We start from the raw sequence: 27,431 nt of genomic DNA, 5'->3' as shown, positions 1-27,431 counted from the left end.
AAATGAATATATAAATAAATAAATATACGTACATATTTTTATTATTTATTTATTTATTTTTACCAATTTATTCCGTTAAACCATTGCTGAAATTCTGGTTGTTATACTTCAGTGATCAATTTTAATGCATTTCCTGCGGATTATTTAAGTACATATAGATAGTGCGCCGAAGAATATCATCTGCTACTTGTGCATTATAATTTGTATACTTTCCGAGGGTCGTGGAGGGAACAGACACTTTAAACTCGAACAGGCGGCTGGTCCGTGTGCATTGGCACGGTTTCCATTGCGCGTGCCTGCTACAATTACATAGTAGTGTGCGCGCGTCCGTCAGTGATAGTGAATTCATTACCAACGAGCAAGGCGCACGCTCAAGACGACCCTGCACGAGCCCGCATGCTCGAAGAGAAAGGGAGAGCAATCTGCTATTCACTCCCCCACTCCGCCCCTCTCCCCTTTCTTCCTTACACTCCGGTGACAGCTGCGGAGGTTAGAGGGAATCGTGACTGCTTCCGTCCTCGCGCTGTAGCCCGCCCCTCTGGTGGCACGTGGTGCGTTCGTCTCCAGGACGTCCCGTCTCCGTATAAAACCTTAGACGGAGGCGGTTTCAGCTGTAAATTGATGATCGCACACCGAGCGAACGGATCGTTAACTGTGGAGTACGCTCGTCTCCGTGTTCCGTCTCGCCATATAGCCATGAGGTGGTCAACACTCTCGTGTATTTTATCTGTTTTATTTTGTTTTACGGGGTGTGTAGTTGCTGTGAGTGGGGATGATGCCGGTCAACTTGCCAAGATTGTAAGTCAACTGCAGTCCCAAGTGTTGGCTCTTCAAGAGGCTCGAGCCCAAGACCAAGCTACCATTCTCGTTCTGGAAGACAAACTACACAAGCTGCATTCTTATGGCTTAACGCCCACTGTGGTCCCACTGGTGTCGCCTCCGACCCTTTTTGAGGACGGTTCCACTTCGACAGCCGATACATCGGAAAAGGTAGCCGAAGTCAAAGGTGAAATCCACATGAACTCTCGGGCCATTAGGATGCTGGAGAAAGAAAGACACGGTTTATCGGCTCTCGATGCTACTCTGAAGGAACTGAAACACGATCTGATGGAAATGGTATCGGTAAAAGAGAGAGAAGCGGCCGCTGCTGGGGTTATGGGTGATATTCGTTTGGAGTCAGATTCCCTCCGCGCCGAGATCCAGAAATTGAGGCAGGAAGTCGAAGCTGTGCGCGCCAAACACGAAGAGGACTTGTCTGTGATAAATCAACTTCGATCCACCCAAGTGACAACAAGATGGTTGCAGAAAACAGTGGAAGAGATTCGTCACGAGATGGCCGAGATGGCATCCGTTTTGAACATCTCCGTAGCTTTTCGTCAGCGGCAAATGGTAGAAGCGAACATGAGCCTGGTGAGATCTGACGTGGTATCCTTGAGAAGCGAGATTGAGGGCTTCAAGGTTCATCAAGAACGTGACTCGGCCACAGTCAGCCAGCTACAACAAGACATTCTCGAGTTAAGGAAAAGGAACCAGGAAGTAACAGTCGGCTATCAGCATCTTTCCGAAGAGGTGAGTAACAAGAATTGTGTAGTTTAAAAATAGTACCTTTGATTTGAATGATTTTTATTTTAAATTAAGATTTGGTTTCTGATGCTATAATTTCACAAAATGACTGTCCTCTTATTTGAGTTTCATTTATCATGAAATGGAATATCAAATATTTATATTCGATATTCCATTACCAGTTATAGTTTAATGGGGTGCTGATCTTGGGAGCTAAGTAACTTGAGTTCATTGTTTTGTTTATTGAACAAGAAAAAAACACTGTCCTGATTTTATCCATTAAAAGTATTTCTAAGAAAGACATATACGAATTATTTTCTTTAACCACGTTTTGGCTGTTAGTCGGTCTCAGACGAGGACAACGTGGTTTTTTCTCCCGGAAACTCGGATTTTTTCGTCCAGCAAACAGCAAATTTATCACAGAACACACGCAATTTACAGACAGTATACGCAGAATAACATGGCCTTGGTCACTGATGCTCCTAAAGCCCTGATACAACAAGTCCTAAAATCCTGCTCCAACTTTTTTGGAATTGTGTTATTAATGAGAACATTTTTTATGGAAATATTGTAAAAAATGCTGTTGCCCCTAAAGAGTAAGTTTTCATACTGCATATTGATCATGAAACTGTTGTGGGGAATAAAGTTTTTTCCCATGTAACCACCTCAATTTAGGTGAAAGAAAATGCCCAAGTCCAGCGTTCACTGTATAACCTTCGCACAGCTATTCATCAATTCAGCAGTCCTTAACGTAACAAACTGCGAAGGGGCCCGCTCGCTGGAGACCGTATTCACTTCGCTGTGTCTACAAAACCAGTTATCTAACCTTAGATTTTTTTTCCCCCTGAAATTCCGCTTCGCCTGGTCGATACGTTGAACAAGAAGCAGTTGGTCGCGTGTCGTTGAAAGGGTCTCTTTCCCCCCGACCCCTGCGGGTAAAGGGTCTGTCTTAGTTTCGTCAGAACGCCAGGTGCTCACGTTTTCAGTTCCCCTCTTTTTTTTTTTTTTTTGGAGGGGTCGTCTGGACTGCCTTCTGGATATATTGCGTTAATCTCTTAGCTTTGTCTGCGCTGAGGGATGTAATGTTTTTGTACACATGACACAGTTCAAATTCTTTGCAATCATTAACCACTTAATTAGGTTTTACCTTCTTTTCCCCTTCTCCTCCCCTCTGGGTCTGAGCATGCAAAGGAATTGATAATAAACTTCAGCTGGCACAAAATATGCCAACTGAACTTAAGCAGATTTCAACTTCCGTGTGTTGACCAGATGGCGCAGGTGTTGTGGATATCTTTTCTTTCGATTAGTGATACGCATTCACACCAACAGGAAATTTCAAATTCATTGCTACCAGGATAATCCGAAAAAAAAAAAGAAAAAATATTTCTTTAAATTCTAAATTTCATTTTGAAAATCGAATAACTATTTGAAGAGAATATAACTGAAACCGTAATAAAGATATGTTTGTTCTTTTATCTGAGTTATTTCCCAAATTCAGTTCTTCCTTATTTCTAAGACCCCCACTCCCTTCTAACATGCTAATGTGGTAATCTCAAGTTTTCAACCACCGCACGGAAGCTATGATGGTGGGTTCTGGTCCGCCACGCGCAACAGGTGTTGTTCGGACAACGCCGACAAATACAGTGCACGAAAATGCGAACGGAATGAATAATGACTTTAGAAAAGAAAGAAAGAGGGGTTTGGCCGCGCCTGTAGGCGACTGCGTGCGATTTAAAATAACAGCAGGTGGTCTTCAAGGAAATTTTTGCTTAGTGTCCTGACCAGAACGGTAAAAACATTCATACTTCTTTCGCGGCAAAAATCCTTCGCAATAACTTCAACTTGATGACATTTTAAAATGCATCCAACGATATTCTATAATTTATGGGCGAAACCGAGTTAAACACCCTACGATTTTCTTTGGCAAAAGGGACAAGGACGCAAAATTATGCCTACCACCCCTTGCATTTTTCAGACACCGATTTCCTTTTTCAGGCAACGATTATTTAGAAATATTTCGCAAATGTATTTATTGTTATCTTGGCTATCGCTTTGTTCTTCATTGGAAAATACTTCAATAAAACCTTAAGATAAGTACCTTTTTTGATAAGCAAGATAAGCAAAATAAATACGCAATTTACTTTTTAAAATCATTAAAACTTTCAGCTCTGATAATAAAATTTAATTTTTAACAACTTCGAAAAAACTTAGGTGGCGCACCAGTCATTGTCACTTTAATGTTCAACTGTTGTTTAATTAGGTTCTTATTAAACGTTTCAGTTGTTTGAGAGAAAAAAGGAATGAAAATGTCGTAGCGAAATTAAATTTTAAAATGCAGTATAGTATAATTTTATAATTCAGTAAATTAAATGGATGAAACGTTTTGGGGGGAAAATTAGCCTATGTACTTTTAGGCTTAGCGCGTCTTTCACTTTCTATATCAGTAAATGTTTAGATTTTTAAGGTAGGGCTGAGGAATTCATTAATATATTTTATGGCACATTTTACAAATTACAAAATTTTATTTCAAGTATTTATATTAATCCCATTTTTAGGATATTGTCATTTCGTATAGATTACAATTTTGGTGAAGACATCTATTATAATGGTAATATAGATGGAAAGCGTGATAGGAACTCTGTTTATTGAAAAACACGCTTGGGATGTTTCCCAACTGCTATCAGTAAGCGTAGTACGTTCCTCAATGTTTTTCAGATAACCTCGGCTACGTCACATGATCATATTCACGTGGGATACGATGTGATGTCAGTGTGTTTGCGCTCAATTGCGCAGAGCCGTTGGTAAACATCCGGAGATACCAGACACTTCTCCAGTTTATGATAACATCAGGCTTTAACACATTGGGTAATAACACGAAATTAATACGAAATATTTATAACTTTCTAAACGTTAAGGAAAAAATTGCTCGATTATAGATTTTCTTCCCCCTCGTGTTCGTATACCCCCCCCGCGAGTACAGTACTCCTATTATTTGTTCATCATAAGGAGATGAACTTCATCAAAATATATAGGGTTTGCTTGGAACTTTCCTTTATACAATAGGTGACCTAAGCGCACAAATATCAAGAATACGGTTTCTGCTCCCCCTCCCCCTTCTAATCCGTCACCAATGGCAACCAATGTGCTCCCTGACAGAGCGTACACGTCGGGACCCAATACGAGAAAAGCGCTAAGGTGAATAGAGAAGGGCCCTTCTTCAAAATCGGAGGGAGGGAGAGAGTTGGTGAGGAAAGCAAAAACAGGAACCAGACTAAAATCGTGTCAAGAGCAGATGTAGGCTATTCATGCAGTATTGGGGGCAAGTGAATGCCCTTCTGTGACGTCATCATTGCCGCCATTGGATACCAAACATGTTCGATCAATGGAAGGTTCAGACTAATATTTGACTTTTCTTGTCAAATATTTTCCTTGTCTACGTTGGTTACGTTATACGGTAATTACCGCACAACGTAACTCTTATGACGTAATGTGCTTACTATACGGCATAGCATTATCTATAATTTGTTAATTTTATTACCTGCCAGATAATACAGTAGGATTTTAATTCAAATCACAAATGCCTATTAAAAATGCTTCGATTGTAACCGTCAGACATTTTGAAAATAAAACCAAGTTCTTGGATTGAGTCAGAAAGACAGATTGTTTCGACATCGCTTGCGCGTGTTGCATGAGAGAGAGAGATGAAACAAATGATCAGGTAAAGTTGAACCAGACAAGCTAAGCAGCTGGCTTGCGTTGTCAGCTGCCGTATTCCAGCTGCCGCAGTGCGAGCTGCCCCGGCCGCGTCTCATTGACCTTTAGCCTTCAATCTAAAGAGTCACCTGCCATGGCTTTGCAGCATGCAGCGAAAAGTTAAACGAGGCCGGTTTTTAATGAGCAAAGCGATGAAACACTGGTTGGTCGGGCGAGGTGTAATCCAAGCACATTGGGGAGAGTGCTGAGTGCCTGACATGTTAGAAGCAAGCTTGTGTGGAGAAGATGCCAACTGATACGTACAAAAAAGAAAGAAAAAAAAAAAAGACTGATACAGGAAGTATTCTTGAGGGCAATTATCACAGCAGGCCTCTTTTTGGGACAGTTATTTTTATAAAATACCGTACTACACCTTCGGAGGTTATATTAGATAACTGTGATTTATTTTTTCTGCCGATATTTTAATGCTACCTGGAAAGGAAATGTCCAGGCGAAGTTATAAATCAGCCAGAACTCAACTATTGAAAATATTTTTAGTTCTTAGGAGCTAACATTTATTTCTAGAAGGACCGATGGCAAGGAACGATGATAACAAAGTTCGATTATTTTATCGAATATCGTTTATTTTTTACTAATCTTTCGGCTACAAAACTACCCTTTGGTCCGTGGATCTGTAAGGGATTTCAGAGAGTATTTTCGAACTATATTTCATTTTATTTCTTTAATTAAATGTGAACTTATTCCTTCAACATGGATAGAGTGACTCACAACAAGCGAACTCTAAACGGCGAGCATGCAAAAACTAGTCTGAATTCGATTACCTTCTATTTTTATGCTGTGGCCGAGTTATCCGACTTCGGACAAGGGTTTCACTTTTTTTTTTTGGAGAAACTGGAATTTTTCATAAAACAAATAGATAAACGTACCCTAGAACCCACACAATTTACAGACGCGATATACCAATGTTTTGGCGAGTTATTCTGAAAATCCAACCAACAGGAGTACTGCAGGTATGTCAAAAAAATTGGGCAAAATGATTGCATTTCCAATTTATTTAAACTGAATTTCTTAAACATTGCTGTGCACACTGAACCAAAAGATTAATTTCTTAAACGGGTAGCCAGTGACCTATTGTAATTATTCTGCGGTCGGGAGGGACCGCAGACTGCAGATATGCGACAACTCCGTCTTGGCATCTGACAGGATCTTCCGTGGTCCTTATTCAAAAGGAGGGTGGAGACGGGTGCCTGCAATTTATTACACTAGGTGTAATTCACGCACGGTGGACTTGACCCCGCATTTCAGTGTTCCCAGGTTTCTCCGCATCGTATCGAGAAGTTCTTATGTGAATATTTGCCAAATTTCTGTTCCCTCTACCGTCTTGCCCATTAATCGAACCCCTTTTCACCGTGTCCTAGTGTCGACGACGCTGGAATTTGTCGTTGAACTCGAAGTTTTAATGTCGCCAGGAGTACCCCGGGACAGCAAACAACGTGACAGAACAAAAGGTCCCGCAGGCCGCTCCGTAATGGAGAGCGATGATGGAGAGGAGAGGAATGTGGAGGCACAAATAGCAAACCTCACGCACACAAAAGCGGCCAGACAGACTGGCGTTGGCAAGCAGCGGATGAATGCTTCTACTAATCCGAGCGCCGGATGTCTGAAGCGAACGTTGAAAAGCACGTCGGTCGACAGCGGCCATTGTTGTTTTTGCGGGCGTCTGCACTTTGGGCCTCCCGCTCTATTGGGGTTGAATGGGCGGGAAACCCTACACCATTCGTTCGGTTGGACCTATGAAAGGAGTTCGAACTTGAAAGGGATTCCTGCTGAGGATACAGAACGAGGTGGGTTGAAGAGAGAGAGAGAGGGAGTAGGTAGGGGTACGTCGGGGAGAACTACCTCCTCTCACAGAAGTCCAGGTTCCTATTTCGATATCGTGGCTTTACTCGCATAGGTAAATTGTCCGTCAAAATAATCTTTTGCTACCAGAAGGATTTGGTGCGGCTGATCATCTGATTTAGATATTACATCCTTAGACAGATTAATCATAGAGAATGATGTTATCAAAACAGATAAAATAACTTGCTTCTGTAAATAAATAATATGCAGGGATATCCCTCCCCCTACACCCCCAGAAAAGACACGGTCAGATACTTGGCTCTGGCCATATTTCATAACAACTTAACGGTTCTGAAGGGATGAAAAAGGATGTTCGAATATAATAAATAAAAATTACACAGTATTTTGTAGTTATCTTGCCGAATATAAGCTTTTATTAATCATTTTAGTTTCGTAAATGTATATAAAATCCATTTTATACCAAATAATCTCAGATAAAGTTTGCTTACATAGCTGATGTATTTTAACATTATATAAAAGTGCAGGGTGTTTAAATTAAATATTAAATGATACCGGTTTATCGCTTCTTTATCTCTATTTGAATTTTATGTTAAAGTTCGATTTAGTATTACCGTTTAGATTTTGCGATTTCTAAATTGAAAATTTTCCTAATAAACTGCTTTTTTTTCTCAGTGGGAAAGTTGTTTCCCGTCCTCGGTTTAGCCTAAAAATGTTATCCGTGTATTTCTGAACCGAATGTAACCTCCCATATAATTTTCGTATGTGTGTTTATTTATATAATATCAGTTATATTCCTTTCAAGAAGTACACAATATCGTTTTTTAAACTAAATCGAGGACGGGAAACAACTTTCCCATTCATTAGGCAAAATTTTAATTTATAAATCGTAAATTTCTAAATTCACCGGTGCCTTTTCATTAAAACACCCTGCATATATTTCTTACTTTCAAACATTAAACCATACAATAGGTGAATTGATTGAATTACTAATATATTTTAATTTTATTTGCAGATGATATCAGTCCGTGAAGAATTACTAATTGAGCGCCACCGTTTGAGTTCTGGATTTAGTGAACAGGTGAGTTGCAACTTCAAGTTCTTCCACCTTAAGTTTTCACTTTAAAAGCCCAAAATTCTATCAAAATATTCGGCGTATTTATTTTTTAAAGTAGCAAAGGGGCGTTCTGTCACCATTTTTAGAGTATTGCTGAGCTATATTGTAGCCATGGTACAACACTACAGCGTGGTAACCATGGTTACAATATTGCTGAGTCTAAACCTAATGGTGGAATCTATTGTATAAATCTAAGACAAATAAGTAAAAATAAATCTACTAATGCTACAATTCTTTTCTTTTTCAATTTATTTCTGTTCTTTTGTTCCAAAATGGAACTGGAAAGAATATTTGCATCATATTATGAAATTCAAAGAGCATGGTGTAGGAAACGTTCTGCTCGCCCTGCTCCTTCCTGCATAGAATATTCAAAGCCATAATTATCTTCTTTAGAATCATAACCAGAATTTGCCTTCTGTTTGATAATTTAATCCTCTAAGTTACGCGAATCTTCTCTGGCGATGCACAAAAGGCCTTAATGGCACATAAATTAACAGCTTTGCGCAAACAGCATTGTTTGTTCTGTGATTATGATTTCCTGCCATTTAAACTTCCCCTGTCATCCCCGAGAGAGACAGGGACAGAGTTACTACGTCCAATTCCGTTTCGCTTAAATAATCCCTTTACCTGCCATTTACGGTACTTTGCCTGATAATTAACATTTCCTTCTAGTTCCTCTAAATGCTGGGAGAGGGCGCTCACCTGCCATTATTCATCAATAATCCGACTTAGCTTAGAGATTTTGCATGATATAGAGTATTTGCATGATATATAGTATTTGGTCCTGATTATTCCTTTTCTTTATACAGGATGCTCTTATTCAAGAACTTTCCGTGCAGAAAGACATCGCAGACATTGCCGAATACGAAAAAGATTCTCGAGAGCACCATAAAGGTAATTAGCTATTTTTGTTTGCTTCGCTTTGAATGACTTCGTTCTGTGTTCTGATTTTGTGATTGACTGACTTCATTGTTCTCCATTCTGATTTTGTGATTGATTGACTGACTTCATTGTTCTTCATTCTCAAAATTTATTTTTACTCTTTCAGATCACCGTCTTCGCCATCACAGAGGGCTTAAGATCGAGGTGAATCTTCTGCGACAGGCCTTGTCAAAAATTAGCGACCACCAGGTGCTACTCGACAAAGAAATAAGACATTTTCTCCGTGGACATGGTAACTTGAACGCCTCCATCCTCCATGTTGAGCAAGTGTCGAACCGCGTATCTAACGAGACCATCAAGTGCAAAGGCGATCAAGGCGACCTGAGACGTCACCTAACAGAATTAGAATTTCGTCTTCAAGCCGTGCAGCGGCAGTCCGAGGAAAACTCAAAGGATGTTCACAATGCTACCAGAAACATCGCTGGAATCGCCAAGTTGCATTCTTCCACCGTGAAACTCTTTGAAGCCATGGAATCTCTGGAGACAAAATACGACAAGAGCGTAGACGATCTACAGAAAGAAATGTCCAAGCTAGAGTTCAACGTGGCCCAGATCCAGTCTTCATTTGGTGTACTCAGGGAAGATCAATCGACTCAAGTTCAGAACTGGAAGTCTTTGAAACACCACATGAATACGCTTCAGTTGGAGATCAAGCGCGACCACTTTCGTCTGCTTGCCATCCAGAACAACGTGATCAATCACACTATACAGGACTGCAAGAGGGACAGTTCAGAAGCAATACAGGAACTTAAAATGAATGCTCTCGAGTCTCGTATTTCTGTTTTGACTTCAGATATAAATGAAAAAAGGAAAGAACTTGCCGACTTGTATAAACAACTGAATACTAAAGCAGACGCTAGCGCCCTTTCTCAGTATGAAGAGAACACCAAGAAAGAAATGAAAATTGTGAAATCCCAGCTTCCTGATTTACAAAACCTCACTTCTAAAGTTGAAGAAGATCTCAAAAAACTGATGAATCGTTTACCCGAAGGTAAATATCGCAACCATTCTGGCTATTATGAGTTTTTTAAAAAGTCATAACTCTGAGTGCTAATTCAAATGATTAATAAAAACTTTTAATAGAAATAATTTACGATTTATAATGGATATTTGGGAATTATGATGTCTACTATTAAATAAACAAGATGCTATAATATTGGCTTATTCCTTAATTAAAATATTTTTTCTTTCTCTTTCACAGATTGCTCTATGGAATCAATGCCAATGCAGCCGATGGAATATAGGAGCGGGGTATATTTGATCAAACCCAAGGGCATTTCTGAACCCGTGGAGGTGTTCTGTGATATGAAGACGACAGGAAGTCAATGGACTATCATCCAACGCCGACAGGATGGAAGCGAAGACTTTTCTCGAGGGTGGTCCGATTACAAGAGTGGCTTCGGGAATCCCAGAGGGGAGTACTGGTTGGGAAACGAACTTATCCATCGATTAACCAAAAACGGTAATTACTCTCTACGCATCGACATGTGGGACATCTACGGAGAGCACTTGTTTGCAGAATACAGCCAGTTTTACATTACAGACGAAGCCGATAATTACAAACTTTTTGTGAGCGGTTACCACGGGAACGCAAGTGACGCCATGGACTACCACAGTGGAATGTCTTTCAGTGCAATGGACCGGGACAATGATGCCAGCAACAGTAACTGTGCCGAGTACTACTCCAGCGGATTCTGGTACAATCATTGCCAGTACGTCAACATTAATGGCAAATACCAGTCGGGGGTTACATGGTATGACAGCAAAGACCAAGAGTGGGTGCAGCTGACTCGAGTGGAAATGAAGATTCGCCCATGGAAATATTCTTAAATAACTGAGTGTGTACAGAACGATTCACACGAACACTGAGTCAGGCCAATGCCCTTAAAACGGTTCCTCTCAAAACTGTGTGCTAAAACAAACTTCAAAGTTCAGTCGCACCCTTATGATTCGATTATTTTTCTTGCTTGCCATTGGAAGGCAGTACAGCGAAGTTCCAAGGAATAGTTTCTTGTTTAGGAGTTTAACTTATGTGGTGCATTGTGGCGCCATCTCTCGACAAAACTTGTGACTTAAAATTAATTTATTTTAGTTTTGTAAATAACATTCTTTAATGAATTGTAATGATAGCTAATTTATATACGTGTGGTATCCATTGTAATGATATACTTATGGTTGTATTTTTTTGTACATATTTAACGCGATATACTCTATTTATTAATTTTCATTATGCAATTTTAGTCATGTATTATATATTTATTTGAACGTAGTGCCGAACTGTGAGGAGAGAAGAGACATTACAGAAATCAGAGTGTTTTATTTCGGAAAAGTGGTTATAATGAAGATTTTTATGTAAATAATGTTTTAAATAATCAGGGTATTAACACGCTCCAATTCAATAACTTTGCCGAAAATTAAATACGTATAATTGCAAAAGTTCTTCAGCTGTTAAGAGGGCAAAACCACAATGTAACTTTTTTTTTTTAGTGCTTTTATTTATTTTCTCCTTTCTACTTCTTGTTTTCTGGTTTCTTTTCAGTCAGAAAATTTTCTGATATTCGGTATTTCCTTTTCTCGTTTTAAAAATAAAAAATAAAACATTTTGCTTTTAATAGTAAGCCTAATCAATGCCTTCTTACCTGAGTAGTTTTGTAAATATTCTTCAACTTTCACGGTATTTGTTCCTTATAAATTAATACTTTTTACTGGTGTCATATTAATTACGTACATTAATTGCGTATCACCTAAATTAATAAATTTAATTCGGAATTTCACACTTCAGTTTATAGAACAATCGGTACAGCAACTGCTGTAATACGTATAAACGATGATACGTAGCGCCCTCTTTCGGCTGGTTTATATGTTTGTAAATATTGTTTTAACTAATAAATTCTTATCCAGTTTGTTCGATGCAATTTTGAAATGTATAAATGTTTGTGAGTTGAAAATATGAACTGTTTAAAATTGCTTTTATGAATTAAATTTTACTAGATAATAAAATGAATTTTAAAAATTAACGCTGAAGTTATATTTTACTTTTTTTTTATTAGCATAGTTGGATCTAAATTCAACAACAAAGCATGGTTCATGAACAGATTATTACCACGTCCAAAGAAGATTCGTGAAAATTTCTCAACAATTTAGTCCAGTCGCACCAACTATATTAATGATAAAAACCCATTAAGTTAACCCATTAATTAAGTAATTAATTGGTTAGCTTAAAGTAACCCATTAATTAAGTTTTGAAGTATACTCAACTACTTACTTGAGCTGGAAATATCCGATAAAAAATTATTTATACTTGGAGTTGTTACTATATATGAGTTACTAAAGATTTATGGCTAAGGATACAAAATTTTTGAAGAACTCAACGGTAGTTTTCTTACTTAACACCTAATAGAGTTCACTACAGTTTTCAAATATTTTTAAGTGGTTTAAAGTTTACACGTATCTCGCTTACTCCTTTTGAGTTTAAGAGTTATTAAAAACTTAAGAAACCATAATTTCTGCTTCAAATTCCAACACATAGAGACGTTCGATCATTAGTTGATTGAAATCAAATAACGTGATCAGTCTTCTTAAAAACATCGATTTCAGAGAAGCCATGAGAATTTTTACAAAATGTTACGCAACCGTTAATAAAATAATGGACCAGTCTTTAATCTTTACCACGCTTTTTTTATCTAGGGAGGGGCATTATGGTTATCATGTGGGAACCACTTTAAAGCCGCTTCACTTCAATTGGTTACCTATGCAGATGTCTAGTTTCCAGAGATCGCAATTTACAGAACCCCACTCATTTTTTTTTTTTTTTTTTCGGTAAGAATATCCTTTTGTGCTCAACTAATCTTGTTGCCCTTCTCTGCGACTTGTTCTTTATAAAATGAGGTTTCCCTCATTTTATAAAGAACCTACATGCAAAATTCTAGATTTCGCCTAACCAATTGCCTATACATTGGGACAGGCCTGGGCAAACTTTTTGGCTTGAAGGGCCACATTAGGAATTCAAAAAGAAGGCGGGCCGCACGTAAAATACTATTTTTAGATATATATTATTTATTATCATGAAGAAGAAATATAACATAAAAAAATTATTCTCTAACACCAAGAATTTAATGAGATGAATGGAACTGTTTTACATCTTTTAACATTTTTTTAATTTCGGGTGTTAATTTTGTAGTTGAGATTCTTAAAACTGCTTGTAAAATGTTCATCGGTGATGCTTGATCGTAAAGAATTTTTATTTAGATTCATGATGGAAAATGTTTGTTCACATATGTAGGTTGATCCAAAAATAACCAACATTTTTCTGGCAAAATCTTTATAAGTTCGTCGAATTTGTCCGAATTACGAGTATTGTAAAATTTACAGATTTCCTCACGACGGTGCAATTCCCTTAAATCGGTATCACACTGCAGATCTATAATCTGAAGCTGTAGTTCACTCGGTGCACTATCAATTTCTATTGAAAATGGGTCGCGCACTATTGCCAAACTTATCTCAGTTTTTCGGAAGTCGCCAAATCTTTGTGAAAAGTCGTCATTCAAAGCGTTGATAATTTCACAATATTTTTCAAATTTATTTTCTGGAATCTTCAGCAACTTCATGGTTGGAAAGTGGTCTACCTTGTTAATTAATATATGTCGAAGGAACAACTGGAGTTTTAATTTAAATCCATTCAAACTTTTTACCATATCATGGGCGTATAAATTTTTCCCATGTAACACGGTGTTGAAAGTATCTAAGTGTGTCACGATGTCCAGGGTAAACGCAAAATCACAAATCCAGTTATTATCAGTTAACTGGGGAAAGTCCATAATATTTTTCAGTTTTAAAAATAAAATGATGTCATCTTTAAGATCCCATACTCGCCGAAGAACTTTTCCTAAGCTAAGCCATTGAATTTAGCTATGATAAGGAATATCTGTGTACTCGGATTCAATATCTTGAAGAAAATTAACGAATTGTCTGTGTTTCAGGCCCCTCGATCGTATTAAATTTACAAGTTTAGTAATACAAGATGTGACATGTTCAACTTTTAACACATTTTTACATAATACTTGTCGATGTATAATACAATGAATTGTAATTAAATTATAATCAGGATAATTTTCACAAATTTTATCCCGAATTTTCTTTAACGCTCCAACATTTTTACCTGTCGAACTTGGTGCTCCGTCAGTTGTTACGCTTACCATTTTGTTCCATTGTAAATTATATCTTGTTAAGCATTTTTCAGATATATCAGCTCCCGTTGTTTGGTCTATTGAAAGATTTGGTCTATTGAAATTGAAAATTAGAGGTACATCCACGTGTGAAAATTAATAACTGCGCAGTATTCTTTTGGTCGTTACTTTCGTCGAGAGCTATCGAGTACCATGTTATGGATTCTAATACTGATAATAATTGCTCATTCAAATTTGTATCGATACATTCAATTCTTCTTACTACTGTTCGCCGAGATAAACTTATATTCTCAAATTTGTGTTTAATGTCAGGACATATAATTCCACAAGCTTGTCATACATTCTTTAATATAGTCTCCATCACAAAAAGACTCGTTGCTTTTTGCAATTATAAGAGAAATAACAAAACTTGCCTCTACAGTAGCTTCTTGTTCCTTAGTTAGCCGCGTAAACACATTTTGTTGTTTAGATAAATTTTGAATCAATCCATCAGCAGTTTTCTTTCTCGCTTCCGGAGTTAAATTGGCACCATATTCGGAATGTTTAGTATTTATTGTACTCTTTCAACGCTGAGACACTCTCCCAGCAGATGAGACAAATAGTCTTGTTATTTATTTTAGCAAAAAAATATTTTGTGTTCCACTCTTCATTGAAGACACGATGCTCTTGTTGAATTTTTCGTTTTTTATTCATTTTTAAAAGGGCGTAAATATTATTTTTATCGCTACTGGCACCAAGATGATAACCGAAGATAACGCAAAAAAACTAACTGCTGGATGACTGTCAGAGAAAACAGATTGGAACTGCGACCGGTCAGCAGTCCTATCCTATTACTCCGACACCGCAGCAAAGCCGTTGTCTTCATCACCGGTTGTCTGTTACCGTAGTTTCGCGCGGTTAGTTTATAATCGCAAATTATAAAAGCGCCCGTTGGCTCGCTCCGGTTCGCGCACAATTTCAAATTCTATCTCAATTTGAACAATACAGAGATGATAAAACAATTTACAACTCGACAAATTCTATAATGTATTACATATACAAATTTATTTTTCAAAAAGGCGTCGCAAAAGGCATAAAATAAGTAAACCTTTTTCGACAATACAATTAAAGCTCGCGGGCCGCACAAAAATGTGCGGCGGGCCGCATGCGGCCCACGGGCCATAGTTTGCCCGGGCCTGCATTGGGACAATCAACTCTTTGTCTCTTTGGGAAAGTTCTTGTATATCATTGAAAGAACGCAGGAGGGATTCTATGATGACAACGTTGGTATAGATTAGAAATACTAATCTGGTTCTCAACAAGGATCTGGACATTTTCATGGGGAGGGGGAATAACCTAGATCAGGGAATAGGGCCCAAGACAAAGTTTTTAGGCCCCATTGACTATGTGCTATGGGTACGAATGCATTATGGGAAACGTTTAAGACAGGGATTCTTAAACTTTGCGATACCGCTACCTTCTAAAAACAATATGTATATTCGAGGCATTGGAAATAAAAAAAAAAAAAAAAACGACAACAAACTCGCATTTGAAACTTGAGGTAAAATCTAAAAACTTTGGAACCCCCAAGTTGTTCGCTCTATTCCCGGGAGTGGATATACCCAGAGTTTGAGAATCCCAGGTTAAAGGGATTTATCGTGGAAGTCACGTTCATTTTTCAGCAACGGAAAAAAGTAGGAAAAAAAAAAAAGACTAAATTATCAGGTACTTGTTTACTGTTAGCATTACCAGAAGATGAATAACGCATTTTTTTTGTCGTCGTGTATTTGTAGAAAATGTAGAAGGCTGTTGTGATGGGTCTTTATTGACTGGCTGCACCAACAATCTTCAGCAAAGCTAAGGATAGCGAATCCTTCTGCCGTCCAAGCCATTTCATGGCTCATTATTGAACGCTGCTATTTTGACTGCCATAACAAAGTGGTTAACGTTTCTTAGCGATGGCTGTCTCAGCGTATTTCAGAGTACGAAACTTCATTACAAATCCTTTAGCTGAAATAAATTGTCTAAGCTTTGATCCTCCCACTGTTTTTTTTTTTTTTTTTGTAAATAAACAAGATGCACAAAACATGATAAAAAGTTCGAAGGCCGAATTTTTATATAATTAAATATAATTTGTAGATTATTTACATAATGAAAATTTCAAAATAACAACTTTAGCTATCAGTTGAATAAGGAATTATCAAAATCAGGTAAATGAGGAATATTCAACTAATTTTGCGCCTTATAAATAATAACGAAGAAATTATTTTCGCAAAATTAGAAGGAATATTGCCCCATGGCAATATTCCTTCTAATGGAGTAATTTCCTTAGCCACACATAACGTCACTTCTTACTTTGTTTCCTCATCACATGTTAAAAATTTGGAAACAACGTTGCATGATATTTTTATTTCTAAATATCACACGATAGCTACCATATGATATCGCAAGTTGAGAGGCCATGTCTTCAATTTGATTGATGTGATCCACCGAAAAGCTTCTAAGACAGAGACTTTGTCTTTTGTTGGCGTGCAAGGTCTCTCACACCTCGTGCCATACTCAGTGATACAGCATCCACTTTTCTTTAAAGATACCATTCCAATGTCTTGACTCTTCATAAAGCTTTTCACCATATGCTTCAACAATAATTTCTATTTCTCAGACGCTGATTTCTTCAACAAAAAGCAAAATATTTAAGGTCTTTGTTCAAAGACATACTACAAAAAAAAAAAAAAAAAAAAAGGCCACACTCAATTATTTACCATAACAATAGACAAAAAATAAATTTTTTGCACGTACTCCAAAACTTCATCTACTGTAAAAAATTGGCCAATTGGCTGCAACTTTTGCCAATCAACACTCCCACCTCTGTTAAAACCTGATAATTCTATTGTTACCTCAGCTAAAGATAAATCCCATCTACTAGCGTCCTACGTTTCTATTAACGTAAAGTATTGATGATCTTAATAACCACTTCCAACCATTCCCAGTCCACTCCATTCAATGCCTCTTGTGATCTTCCGTCAAAAGAATGTCAGAAGACATTGGAACAAAACTCGATGCCAAGAAAGCTCCATCACCTGATGGTATTTCTCCATTGATCTCAAAACCTGTGCTCCTGAGCTTACTCCTTTTCTACGTTGCTATTTTACACTTTATTATTTATTCTTCTGCTTGGAAATTTGTTCATATCCAGCCAATTCCCAAAAAAGACTGACAAATCCCTCCCATTCAATTATCGTCCCATTGCACTTACTTCTAATCTATATAAAGCAATGGAGAAATCCATCAACTGCCAACTCCTAAACTATCTAGAAACCTTCCATCTGATTGACAGTACAGATTCTGTCAGTGTCGATCTACTAGTGATATACTGGCTTATGTTACCCATCTATGGACAAATTCAACGAAAATGTTTGGTGAAACTGAAGCAGTTGCTCTTGACTTTTCTATTGCTTTTGGTTGTTTTTGGCATAGCGGTCTTATAAACAAGCTTCCATCTTACGGATTGCCGACTACTTTTTCAATTGGGTATCCAGTTTTCCCTCTGACTGTCCACTGCGAGGTACGGAAATGGCTCTCTGTCTTTAAACTTTTCTACCAATGCTGGTGTTCCCCAAAGTTCAGGTCTTTCTCCCACTCTTTTCCTTTTGTATATTAATGACCTTCTTCCACCGACTGGAAGTTTTATCCATAGTTTTGCTGAAGACTTCCCCATCATTCCACTTCCCAGTTTGACAAACCTTTCCCAGCACAGACAGCTTCAACTACTCGAATGTCGATCAATTCTCCAACCTTGACTTCTAATCTCACGTGGCATAAGTACATCACGAATATTGTTTCTTAAAAAAACCCGGGTTTTCTCTTTAGCTCTAAGGCGATGCTGTTGTTCTAAACAACTACTGACTCAACTATGGATCTTATGATGCCCCCAACAACCTCTCTCTCTCAGGTTTTAAGACCCCATTCAAAAGAGGGCCGTAGGTTCATTAATGACCTGTCTCTTATATGTCTCTCCACTCTCTGATAACGATTTCCATGGGCACTGTACATCTGAATTGGCTTCTATAATTCCAGCCTTCTCTTCCAAACCAGTATAAACATGTACAGCAACCATCTATAGTCCAACTTCAAATTCACAGAACGAACTTTTCTTTTTCCTAATTTATCCCTTCAATTTCTGCTTTATGAAACAATCTCCCTTCATACGTATTTCCTGAAAATTAGAATCTACAGAAATTGAAGTCTAACATCAGCAAGTATCTTGTATTATTTTTACAACTTTAATCTGTGCACGGTGCCAATTAATATAGGTTCTAATTCCTTTCGAGTTTTCGTTAAAAAAAAAAAAAAAAAATTATGGACAATCTAGGACTAAAAAAATATTATGGACAATCACCAAATAAGATAAAAATTTTTCCCTTCGACTTGAAAAATAAGCTTATACCACTCTATTTTCAGGAACAGATTTAAATAATAATAATTAATATGAAATATGAATTTATTTAATTAATAAATAAAGAGATTATAGGTATATTGTAATATTAATAGATAATTAATTAAATTAAATGGTTCTAGAAGAAAAATCCCTCTCCTATTTTTATTATTTTATTTTTTCAGTGAGCAATATTTGAACTGCATAGTTAATATAATCAGTAGAAGAAACTTTGCCTTCACGACGAGTCGCATTGATGTTGCTCTACTTTAAAAAGAATGGCAAGTTTCAAAAAATTAATCTACAGTCTCGAAGTCTCCAATGCATTAGTATTCACAATATAAACATCTCAAACATGAGGGGGTGTAGCTCAGTGGTAGAGCGTTCGCTTTGCATGTGAAAGGCCCCGGGTTCGATCCCCGGCACCTCCAACAAAATTCTTTTATCTTTTCCCGAAGATAAATTGTTGCCATGACAACGTACTACAGTTCACAATTATAATGCTAATGGCTTAAGAATATTATCTTTTGATTAAGACATCTTTAATCGGGATTTGGTGTCCTGCAGAATTATTGCAGAACACAAAGTTCGATGTAACCTGAGCAATATTGATCAAGAAGGTCCAAGTAACATTATTACTTTGTATGTGGCGCCATCTGTCGATAGAGTGCCGCATCAGCATTTTAATGACTGCGTTATAACTTTAATAGATCAGATAGAATAAATCGCAGAATAAAGATAAATCAGATAGATTTATCTTTATTCCAACGCGCAATGTTTGTTTTATTTATTTTTAGATAAGGTAAATAAATTGAGCATATTGAATAATCAATTTATTAAGAAATTAATAAAATAAATTTTAATTTAGGAGGGATGAAATTGTTCCTTTGAAGCACCAGGATTTGTTGAAAGTCTTTAATTAAGAAATTCTAACTCACCTTTTCCATTTTTAAATGAAAGGACGAATTATAGGAAGACCCCTGCTTGATTTTCTTTTTTTAAAATTATGTGGACCACCGTGTTTTGTTTCCATTGGAGATTATTTCATAACAAAATTAGTTCACTCTTTTACGGTGGATGTTCTAACAGACCAACTTTGGAAAAGATCTACAAACGTATTGAATAAAGTTTTCTTTTGCTAGATTGTGGACACAATTTCGACAAGACCTTTTTGGAAATTAAATATGAGCTAATGAAAAATTATGAGAATATATCTCCAGACATTTTTGCTCCATCTCTAAGAAGATCAGCAAGTGTCTTCAGTGAATCCCAATTAGTTAATTTTATTCTCTTTCAATTTTTGTGAGTTGATAGTTTGTAGCTGCACTCAACTGGCTTAAAATAAGAGTGTATTAACACAAGATGGCAGTGGCTGATGATTTTGATTCCTGAAAAATAGCTGTCTTCTTAATTAATTTCGAAATAAGACTGTTGAACCTAACTTCAACCCTTTGCACTAGCGGGGTTTTTCATTTTTTTATTATTAGGATTCAAACATGGTTTCCGTTGAGCTCATTAATTGAGCTGTAGGTTTCGGTGAAATAAATAAACAGTGTACATACACTGAGCGTCCACTTTATTAGATACACCAACCCTTTTCATAAAATGGAAGCTCCTTCAGCAATTTCTGCACAAGCATTTTCAACCTCCATTGACAAACCTTGTGCAGGGTAACAGAAAAGCTAACAGTCAGTGACTGTTAGCTTTTCATCAACCCAGAAGGACGGTGGTAGCCAAAGAGACATTTCAGAACTCACTGTCGTCTTACCTTGTCACGACGACCGAACCGGCTTTCGCTTCTGTCATCACGAAACAAGAAGTTATTTTTACAGTGGGCTCTGGAACACCAAACAGTGGAGGTTTGGAAAGACGTTTCTGGTCTGACGAATCCCGGTTCCAGCATGAAACAGCAGGAACAGGTCTGACGAATCCCAGTGCTGCTGTTTCACGCTAATGGGATGATCAGAACTTGCGAAATCAGCATGAATCAATTGACCCGTACTGCTACGTATCATGGTTGTGTCGATGTAACGGTGTGAGGAGTATTTTATGGTGCACATTGATCCCCTTAATATGGGAGCAAATTAAATGGCACAAGTTATCTGGAAATTATCTCTGACTAGGCGCATCTCTAAATCCGACGCATCTCTAAATGATTACAGTGTATCCACCTGTGAATGGGTTCCTCCAATAGGACAATGCGCCATGCCACAATGGCAGAATTGGTTCCAAGAACTCACAGAACTGATTCTATGAACGTTCGCTCTTCAGGAGAGCGAATACAGCCTCCTGCGATGACCACCCCAGTCATCAGATCTAAACCCAATTGAGCAGCTGTGAGATGAAGTTAAACAAGTTCTTGGTAGTAGAATTCACATGCATCCAATTTGCAACTGTGGGAAGTCAGTGTCAAAATGAACCAACATTCCTGTGGCACGTTTCCGACACCTCTCAATTTCATGCCATAAGAATCCAGATTGTTCTGAGGGATAAATGGGCACCTATTCGCTATTAGGTGGTGTATATATAAAAAAAACAGCCACTCAGTGTATACACATATTCCCTGCAGAGTATTCAAATACCAATATTTTTCAATACTAGGAGGTAATATTAAAAAATAACGTTGAAAAACGAGTGTAAAATGAACTTCCCTACCTCAAATGGCACGCAGTCGAAGAATATGGCCAAAAACCAATTTAAAGTCACTGTACAAAGCTCGATATCCAATACCTCGAGGTGGCTGTAGAGGGCGGGCATCTTGTCTTTTAGGAGTTCTTTCAGAACCTCCTGATCGGCTTGGGCACCCACCAAATTGTGGTCAAAATAATGCGGAGTGAAGTAACGCTCTGTTATAGCCACAAGACACCTAATAAAATATATGAAATATATTTATTTTATTAACAATATAATATTAATATATTAATAGAATATTCAGAAGCATAAATATATAAAAATGACTATTATTAAAAAATAAACAACTCCTCTTAGTACAGAAGAGCATAGCTATCAACATAAAATGAATATTTTAATTAATTTAATTTTATTAAGTCCAAAAGTCCATTTTTAGAGTGACTATCATTTAATGTACTGAACTGTTTTCAATATCGAGAGTTACCATATTTTGCTGACAGTGTTAGGCCAAAGTTTCTGGCATCTGGTTAAGCTTAAATGACAAAACATTCTACAGCATTAGGGACCAAATGAGATGAAAACCGTAATTAATATTTACCAGAAGGTATCTTCGGGTTCCATGAAAAGTAGACACATACCAACCAGAAAGTTCATCCCTTGGCAGTAGCCCAAGGAAGGATTATGAAGACAAAAGGCTTGGAGTACTTCTTGCATCTTTCTTACCTACAAAATAAATTTAACATGTAATTAATGTTATGAGAAACTGAAATATAATATTTGGAAACGAAATGGTTAAGAAAAATGCATTTTTTAAAATAATTTAGTATGATAGAAGTTATTCAACTTCCCAACACAAGATGGCAGCACCATCACACAATTTTTTTGTTAGTTTTCAACTTCTGAACACAAGATGGTAGCACCATCACACAATTTTTTTGTTAGTTTTCAATTTCCCAACACAAGATGGCAGCACAATCACAGATAGATTTTTTTTTTTTTTTTTTTTTGGTCAGTGATTTTGAAATAAGTTTTGTTCCAAAAATAATAAGCTATTTAAATTTATTGAAAATTATAATGCAGAAATAATTTGAAACATTTAAAAACATTAAGAAAGGAATTTTAGGGGTTCAAAAAAATCTAATTTTCAATACTTTTGATGTGTTTACATTTTATGACAGAAGATGGCAGCACAATACGTCAAATTTCTGTTTAAACATGATTGACTATCATATCCTTATATCAAAACAACAAAGAGGTATAATAGTTAACAATTATTAAAATTTTTCCACAAAAAAAATTTAAAACAATAAAGGACTTACTCCATCAGCATTTTGATCACAAAAACGAATATTCTCAGGCATAGTCCGAAGAAGATCCAGAGCAATTTGTCTTCTGTGTTCAGTTACTTTCTATTAAAGACAAAAATATCAATTTTATTCACGTTTCCTTCTTCAGTTAAGAATATTTTCATTCTATTTTACATTTAGTAGGAGTGTAACTCTGCATAAGTGTAGTGCTAAAAATATAGATATATTTTAAAATTTATAATAAAATAATTTTTATGATTAAAATCATTTGAAATATCAAAATTATTTTGATAATTTTTATAAGATAATGATTATAGCAAATAAAGTAACCAGACAAATTTATTTAAAATAGTTAAAATAAATTTTCGCCATATTTTAAAATCTATAAAAAAACAATTTTTATGATTAAAATAATTTAAAATATAAAAAAGTATTTTAAAAATCGGTATAAGATAATAATTATAGTAATGAAAATGATCCGATAAATTTAATTAAAATAGATAAAATAATTCTTCGCGATATTTTAAAATATATAATAAAATAATTTTTATGATTAAAATAATTTAAAATATCAAAATTATTTTTAAAAAATGCATGAAATAATAATTATAATAATTAAAATAACCGGATAAATTTAATTAAAATAGATAAAATAATTCTTCGCGATATTTTAAAATATATAATAAAATAATTTTTATGATTAAAATAATTTAAAATATCAAAATTATTTTTAAAAAATGCATGAAATAATAATTATAATAATTAAAATAACCAGATAAATTTAATTAAATTAGATAAAATATAAAATAATTCTTTTCCTTATTTTAAAATTTATAATAAAATAATTTTTATGATTAAAATAATTTAAAATATCAAAATTATATTTAAAATTTTTATAAGATAATAATTATAGTAATTACAACAATAAGATAAATTTAATAATTCTTCGTCATATTTTAAAATGCTTTTTAACACTTTTTCATATCTGTTTAGTATTTTATTTATGTATACATCTATTTATTTATTTATTTATTTTAATAAACTTTAACATTAAAGGTTAAGATAATAATTATAGTAATTAATATAACCAGATAAATTTAATTAAAATAGATAAAATAATTCTTTGCCATATTTTAAAATGTATGCTAACAATTTTTATGATTAAAATAATTTAAAATATCAAAATTATTTAAAAAATTGCATAAGATAATAATTATAATTAAAATAACCAGATAAATTTAATTAAAATACATAAAATATAAAATAATTCTTTTCCTTATTTTAAAATTTATAATAAATTAATTTTTATGATTAAAATAATTTAAAATACCAAAATGATTTTTAAAATTGGTAAAAAGCAATAAGTATCTTTCTATACATTAAAATAATTTTCCTCTAGTGATATTTATTCAGCCAATGGGAGCAGAGGGATGCAGGTTACATGGTCATACGTAACAAATACTAACAGAAGCTTGTTTTATTGTGGTAAAACAACCTTCTGCTCTGGTCATGCTAGAGCATGATCACTTGGTACCATCCTTGATTTAACGTATTTATGTATTCATAGCTCAGGAAGAGACACACACAGTGTCGAAAGCTTCTGTATTTTATTTTATTTTATCAAAAGAAGTGAGAGCAGCGAGCAGGGGGTAAAGCCCCCTAGTAGTAATTAAAATAACCAGATAAATTTAATTAAAATAGATAAAATAATTCTTCACCAACGAGAATAAAACTTACTACTGAGTCTGGAGCCATGCTACAAAGATAATTATAATAGTGGGATCCTTTATCTCTCATAACATCTCCAATTCTGGCTCGATAGAGGGCGCACCAAACTCTGCGGCGTAAATGGGCTGGTATCCCTCCTCGCACAAGCAGTTTTAATTCTTTCTATAATGGAAGAAAAGGGCTTATAATCAGCTGAAAAGTAAATAGAAAAATCAATAAAATAATCGATGGACTAAGGTGAATGAGGCCTACCGACATATGCAGATTAGTATTCTGTTTAATGTAAATTTTCCACTGATGTTGATGACGTTCGTAGCCTGGAACCAGGGTGCTGTAATGTAGATGGAGTTGTCGGCATATATAGTGTAGGATAAGGCTGTCATCTGTGTAGATGTGTTTAAAACCCAGAGGATCCACATGACATGTTGAACTACTTAAACTGAAAAAAAAATAAACAGAACTACTTTCAGACCACGAAGAAAGTAGAGAGAGAGAGAGAGAGAGAGAACAAAAAGCAGTTGCCACTTCCTTCGAATATGCATAAAGGGACTTTATTGCTATTCAGAAGGCAAAAACGAAAATTAGAAAGAGTCAAAAGTTGCGCAATTGAAATGAAACCTAATCAACACCCGCGATGGGTCTTTGATGTCACAGAAACAGTTACCATGGCAACAGCAGGGATAAATTGGTCGCGCTACTTTTGTTTACGACTTCCAGGAAACAAAAGTGCTGCCTTGAATACAAAGTGGATCTAAGACGCCAAAGTGTTGAAAAAGTTAGTCCGAGTGTAAAATTTTACTTCCAAACTACCAATGTTAAGAGTTGTCCAAGTATTGTTTACCTGTCGTAACTTGGCAAAGTGGGATTGATCCTCCTGGCCTCTTCCAGAAGTGCCAAAACTCTCCCCTTGTGCTAAATGGTAAAAAAAGAAAAGAATTTATTAAGAAAGTATTTTTTATTACCCTTCGAATAGACAAGTATGGAAAATTTTGGTCAATCCAATACCATTCTTAGGAATTATATCTGTCTATTAATGTGTAAAGCACTATATTTCAATATATTAAAATATTTCTGCTACTTTACAAAATACATGGTAGTTTTATTCATCGTACTATTTATAAAGTCTTGGAGAGTTGGTTGGCAATGCTGAGGTTGTGAAGGTTGTCCAGGAATTCCTGGACAACTCTCCCAGGAAAAAAATTCATCCAGGAACTCCTGGACAACTCTCCAGAATTGTCCAGGAGTTCCTGGATGAAATCTTTGTCAACAGGATGGTTTCTAACCACTACCCTGAGGTGCATGATAAAGAACTAGCATGGTCTCCAATGTCATCTGATTTGAACCAGCCTGATTTTTATCTCTGGACATGTGATATGTCCTGAGATAAAAATGTTGAATTTCGCAACATTGCTAAATGTAGTTGAGGTGTTAATAGCTGTTTCTAAACAATATTTTGCATTCTTCAGATGAATAAAATGGTGTAATGAATAAAAGATCACCCTCTCATTAGGTATAAGTTACGCTTTATGTACGCTGTACTCTCAAAAGTATTAGGATCATACTTTCGGTACAGTTAGGTAGAAATACTAAAATGGTAAATAGTGAACTTACCCTTGCACCTCCGTACAAATATACTTCCATAGCTTCTGGCCCATCTGTACAAGTTATACGAAGACATGACTGAAGAAGGAAGACATAGTCTCTCTTAAACTGGTCATTTTCTCCTTCCATTTCGTGGATTCGTCTGATAGGAAAAAGTACATTTTAGAGAGAAAAAAGAGAAAGATAAAGAAAAAAAAAAGATTATTATTGGATATATTGCTTACGCTTTGCTCTTCTGGTTGTTGGACTGCTCCTGCTGGAGCATTCGCGCCAACTTCAGAACTTCCTCGTTCAAGAATCTGTTGTGGTTCTGCAAAATGCGACATTTTTCCTGCATTCTCTGGGCCCCTGCTGCGTTCTTCGCAGGACATTGTTTCCTAGACAACAAGGATGCAAGAATATTTAGGATTTCAATCAATATTTAGGATTTCAAGCGACCATTCATAGATATGAAAATAATATAGTTGATGACTCCTAACGCAACTTTAACTCACCAGAACAATCCAACTTACCAGAATTCTTCCATCCCGACTTCGACGCGTTGCAGACGATCTTTAAGTTCCGTTACGGACGCCTCCTTCTGTTCGATCACGTTTTTATATGCGGATTCACGATTCAGGGCCTTAGCAAGCTCGCATTTGATCGTACTGTAAGAAAGAGAACGAAAACAAAGTTAGAATTTCTAACTTTAAAATCTTTAACAATCTTTTAGAATTTCTAAAAGATTGTTGAGATCACAACAGTGGCATTGTAAGTATGAAGGAGAGAAGACAAAATACCTCCAAGAGCATGCATCTTATACTTTCTTTTGTCGGGATGCATTATTTTTGATAATAGATAAAATATACCACTTTCCATACAAAGATTAAAGTTACTTACATGAGTTCTGTTTCAAGTTCTTGAAGCCTCGAAGAATAGGAGCACTCGCTGCCACCTAGGGCAGAATCACCAGACATAGAATTCCCGGACAGAGAACTGGAAAAGAAAGAAAGGTTTAGTACGGTGAGTACCAAATATCATCGGAGGGAGTGGGGCATTGATATGATTTTAGTGGACTTATCGGTATTACAAATCGTATATTATTCTGGCCATATACAGAGACCAGTACAGCGAATGAAAGCAATTCTAGCCCACCATCCAAGCGATTCCCTGATCCATTGTCCTTTCTCACTTACATTCTCTGATCCTTACATATTAAAGCGTGTCCAGGATCAGATTAAAGCTGGAATCTTTACTGATCAAAGAAGCATTAGTTCCATTGGGCGCTTTTGGACGTTGGGAACACACAGACATCTGGTTGTCATGTATAAAGACCAAGGTCACGAAGCCTTCTATAGACAGTATGCAAGCTTTCCTGGGGCTTATTAGTC

At 36.1% G+C, this 27,431-nt stretch overlaps 2 protein-coding genes and 1 non-coding gene across 5 annotated transcripts in view; 2 read left to right on the top strand and 1 right to left on the bottom strand.

Annotated features, from left to right (window-relative positions):
- The window catches only part of LOC150087653 (uncharacterized), a 354,571-nt gene that overhangs the window by 187,994 nt on the left and 139,146 nt on the right, over positions 1-27,431 (bottom strand). For all 3 annotated transcript variants that reach the window (XR_016546750.1, XM_090369903.1, XM_090369902.1), the window contains exons 8-17: positions 26,941-27,036; positions 26,574-26,708; positions 26,286-26,438; positions 26,071-26,203; positions 25,301-25,371; positions 24,712-24,898; positions 24,469-24,621; positions 22,744-22,833; positions 22,023-22,147; positions 21,449-21,659 (exon numbers count right to left, since the gene is read on the bottom strand). Coding sequence is in view for 2 of the 3 variants with exons in the window: in XM_090369903.1 (XP_090226029.1) it covers positions 21,449-21,659; positions 22,023-22,147; positions 22,744-22,833; positions 24,469-24,621; positions 24,712-24,898; positions 25,301-25,371; positions 26,071-26,203; positions 26,286-26,438; positions 26,574-26,708; positions 26,941-27,036 (1,354 nt within the window). In the remaining variant the exon portion in view is untranslated. The remainder of the gene's footprint in view (positions 1-21,448; positions 21,660-22,022; positions 22,148-22,743; positions 22,834-24,468; positions 24,622-24,711; positions 24,899-25,300; positions 25,372-26,070; positions 26,204-26,285; positions 26,439-26,573; positions 26,709-26,940; positions 27,037-27,431) is intronic.
- LOC150087655 (uncharacterized) lies at positions 633-11,247 on the top strand. Its single transcript, XM_090369178.1, has 5 exons — positions 633-1,569; positions 8,150-8,215; positions 9,061-9,145; positions 9,300-10,184; positions 10,395-11,247. Exons 1-5 carry the CDS (start codon positions 697-699, stop codon positions 11,021-11,023), a joined length of 2,538 nt encoding a protein of 845 aa, XP_090225304.1. The 5' UTR covers positions 633-696; the 3' UTR covers positions 11,024-11,247.
- Positions 19,153-19,224, top strand: TRNAA-UGC (transfer RNA alanine (anticodon UGC)). The gene has a single exon. It is a non-coding gene; the product is annotated as a tRNA-Ala (tRNA).

Source organism: Mastigoproctus giganteus, chromosome 3 (genome assembly GCF_048544385.1).
Source record: "Mastigoproctus giganteus isolate SK-2022 chromosome 3, ASM4854438v1, whole genome shotgun sequence".
Taxonomy (NCBI): Eukaryota; Metazoa; Arthropoda; class Arachnida; order Uropygi; family Thelyphonidae; genus Mastigoproctus; species Mastigoproctus giganteus.
The sequence above is the reverse complement of the archived record's forward strand: the minus strand, read 5'-3'. Positions and strand labels throughout refer to the sequence as shown.

Excerpts from the sequence above, each read along its gene's own strand:
- LOC150087655 (XM_090369178.1), top strand. The coding sequence starts at position 697 with ATGAGGTGGTCAACACTCTCGTGTATTTTATCTGTTTTATTTTGTTTT. Across the intron at positions 1,570-8,149 it reads ATCAGCATCTTTCCGAAGAG|ATGATATCAGTCCGTGAAGA; the intron begins GTGAGTAACAAG and ends TTTTATTTGCAG. Across the intron at positions 9,146-9,299 it reads TTCTCGAGAGCACCATAAAG|ATCACCGTCTTCGCCATCAC; the intron begins GTAATTAGCTAT and ends TTACTCTTTCAG.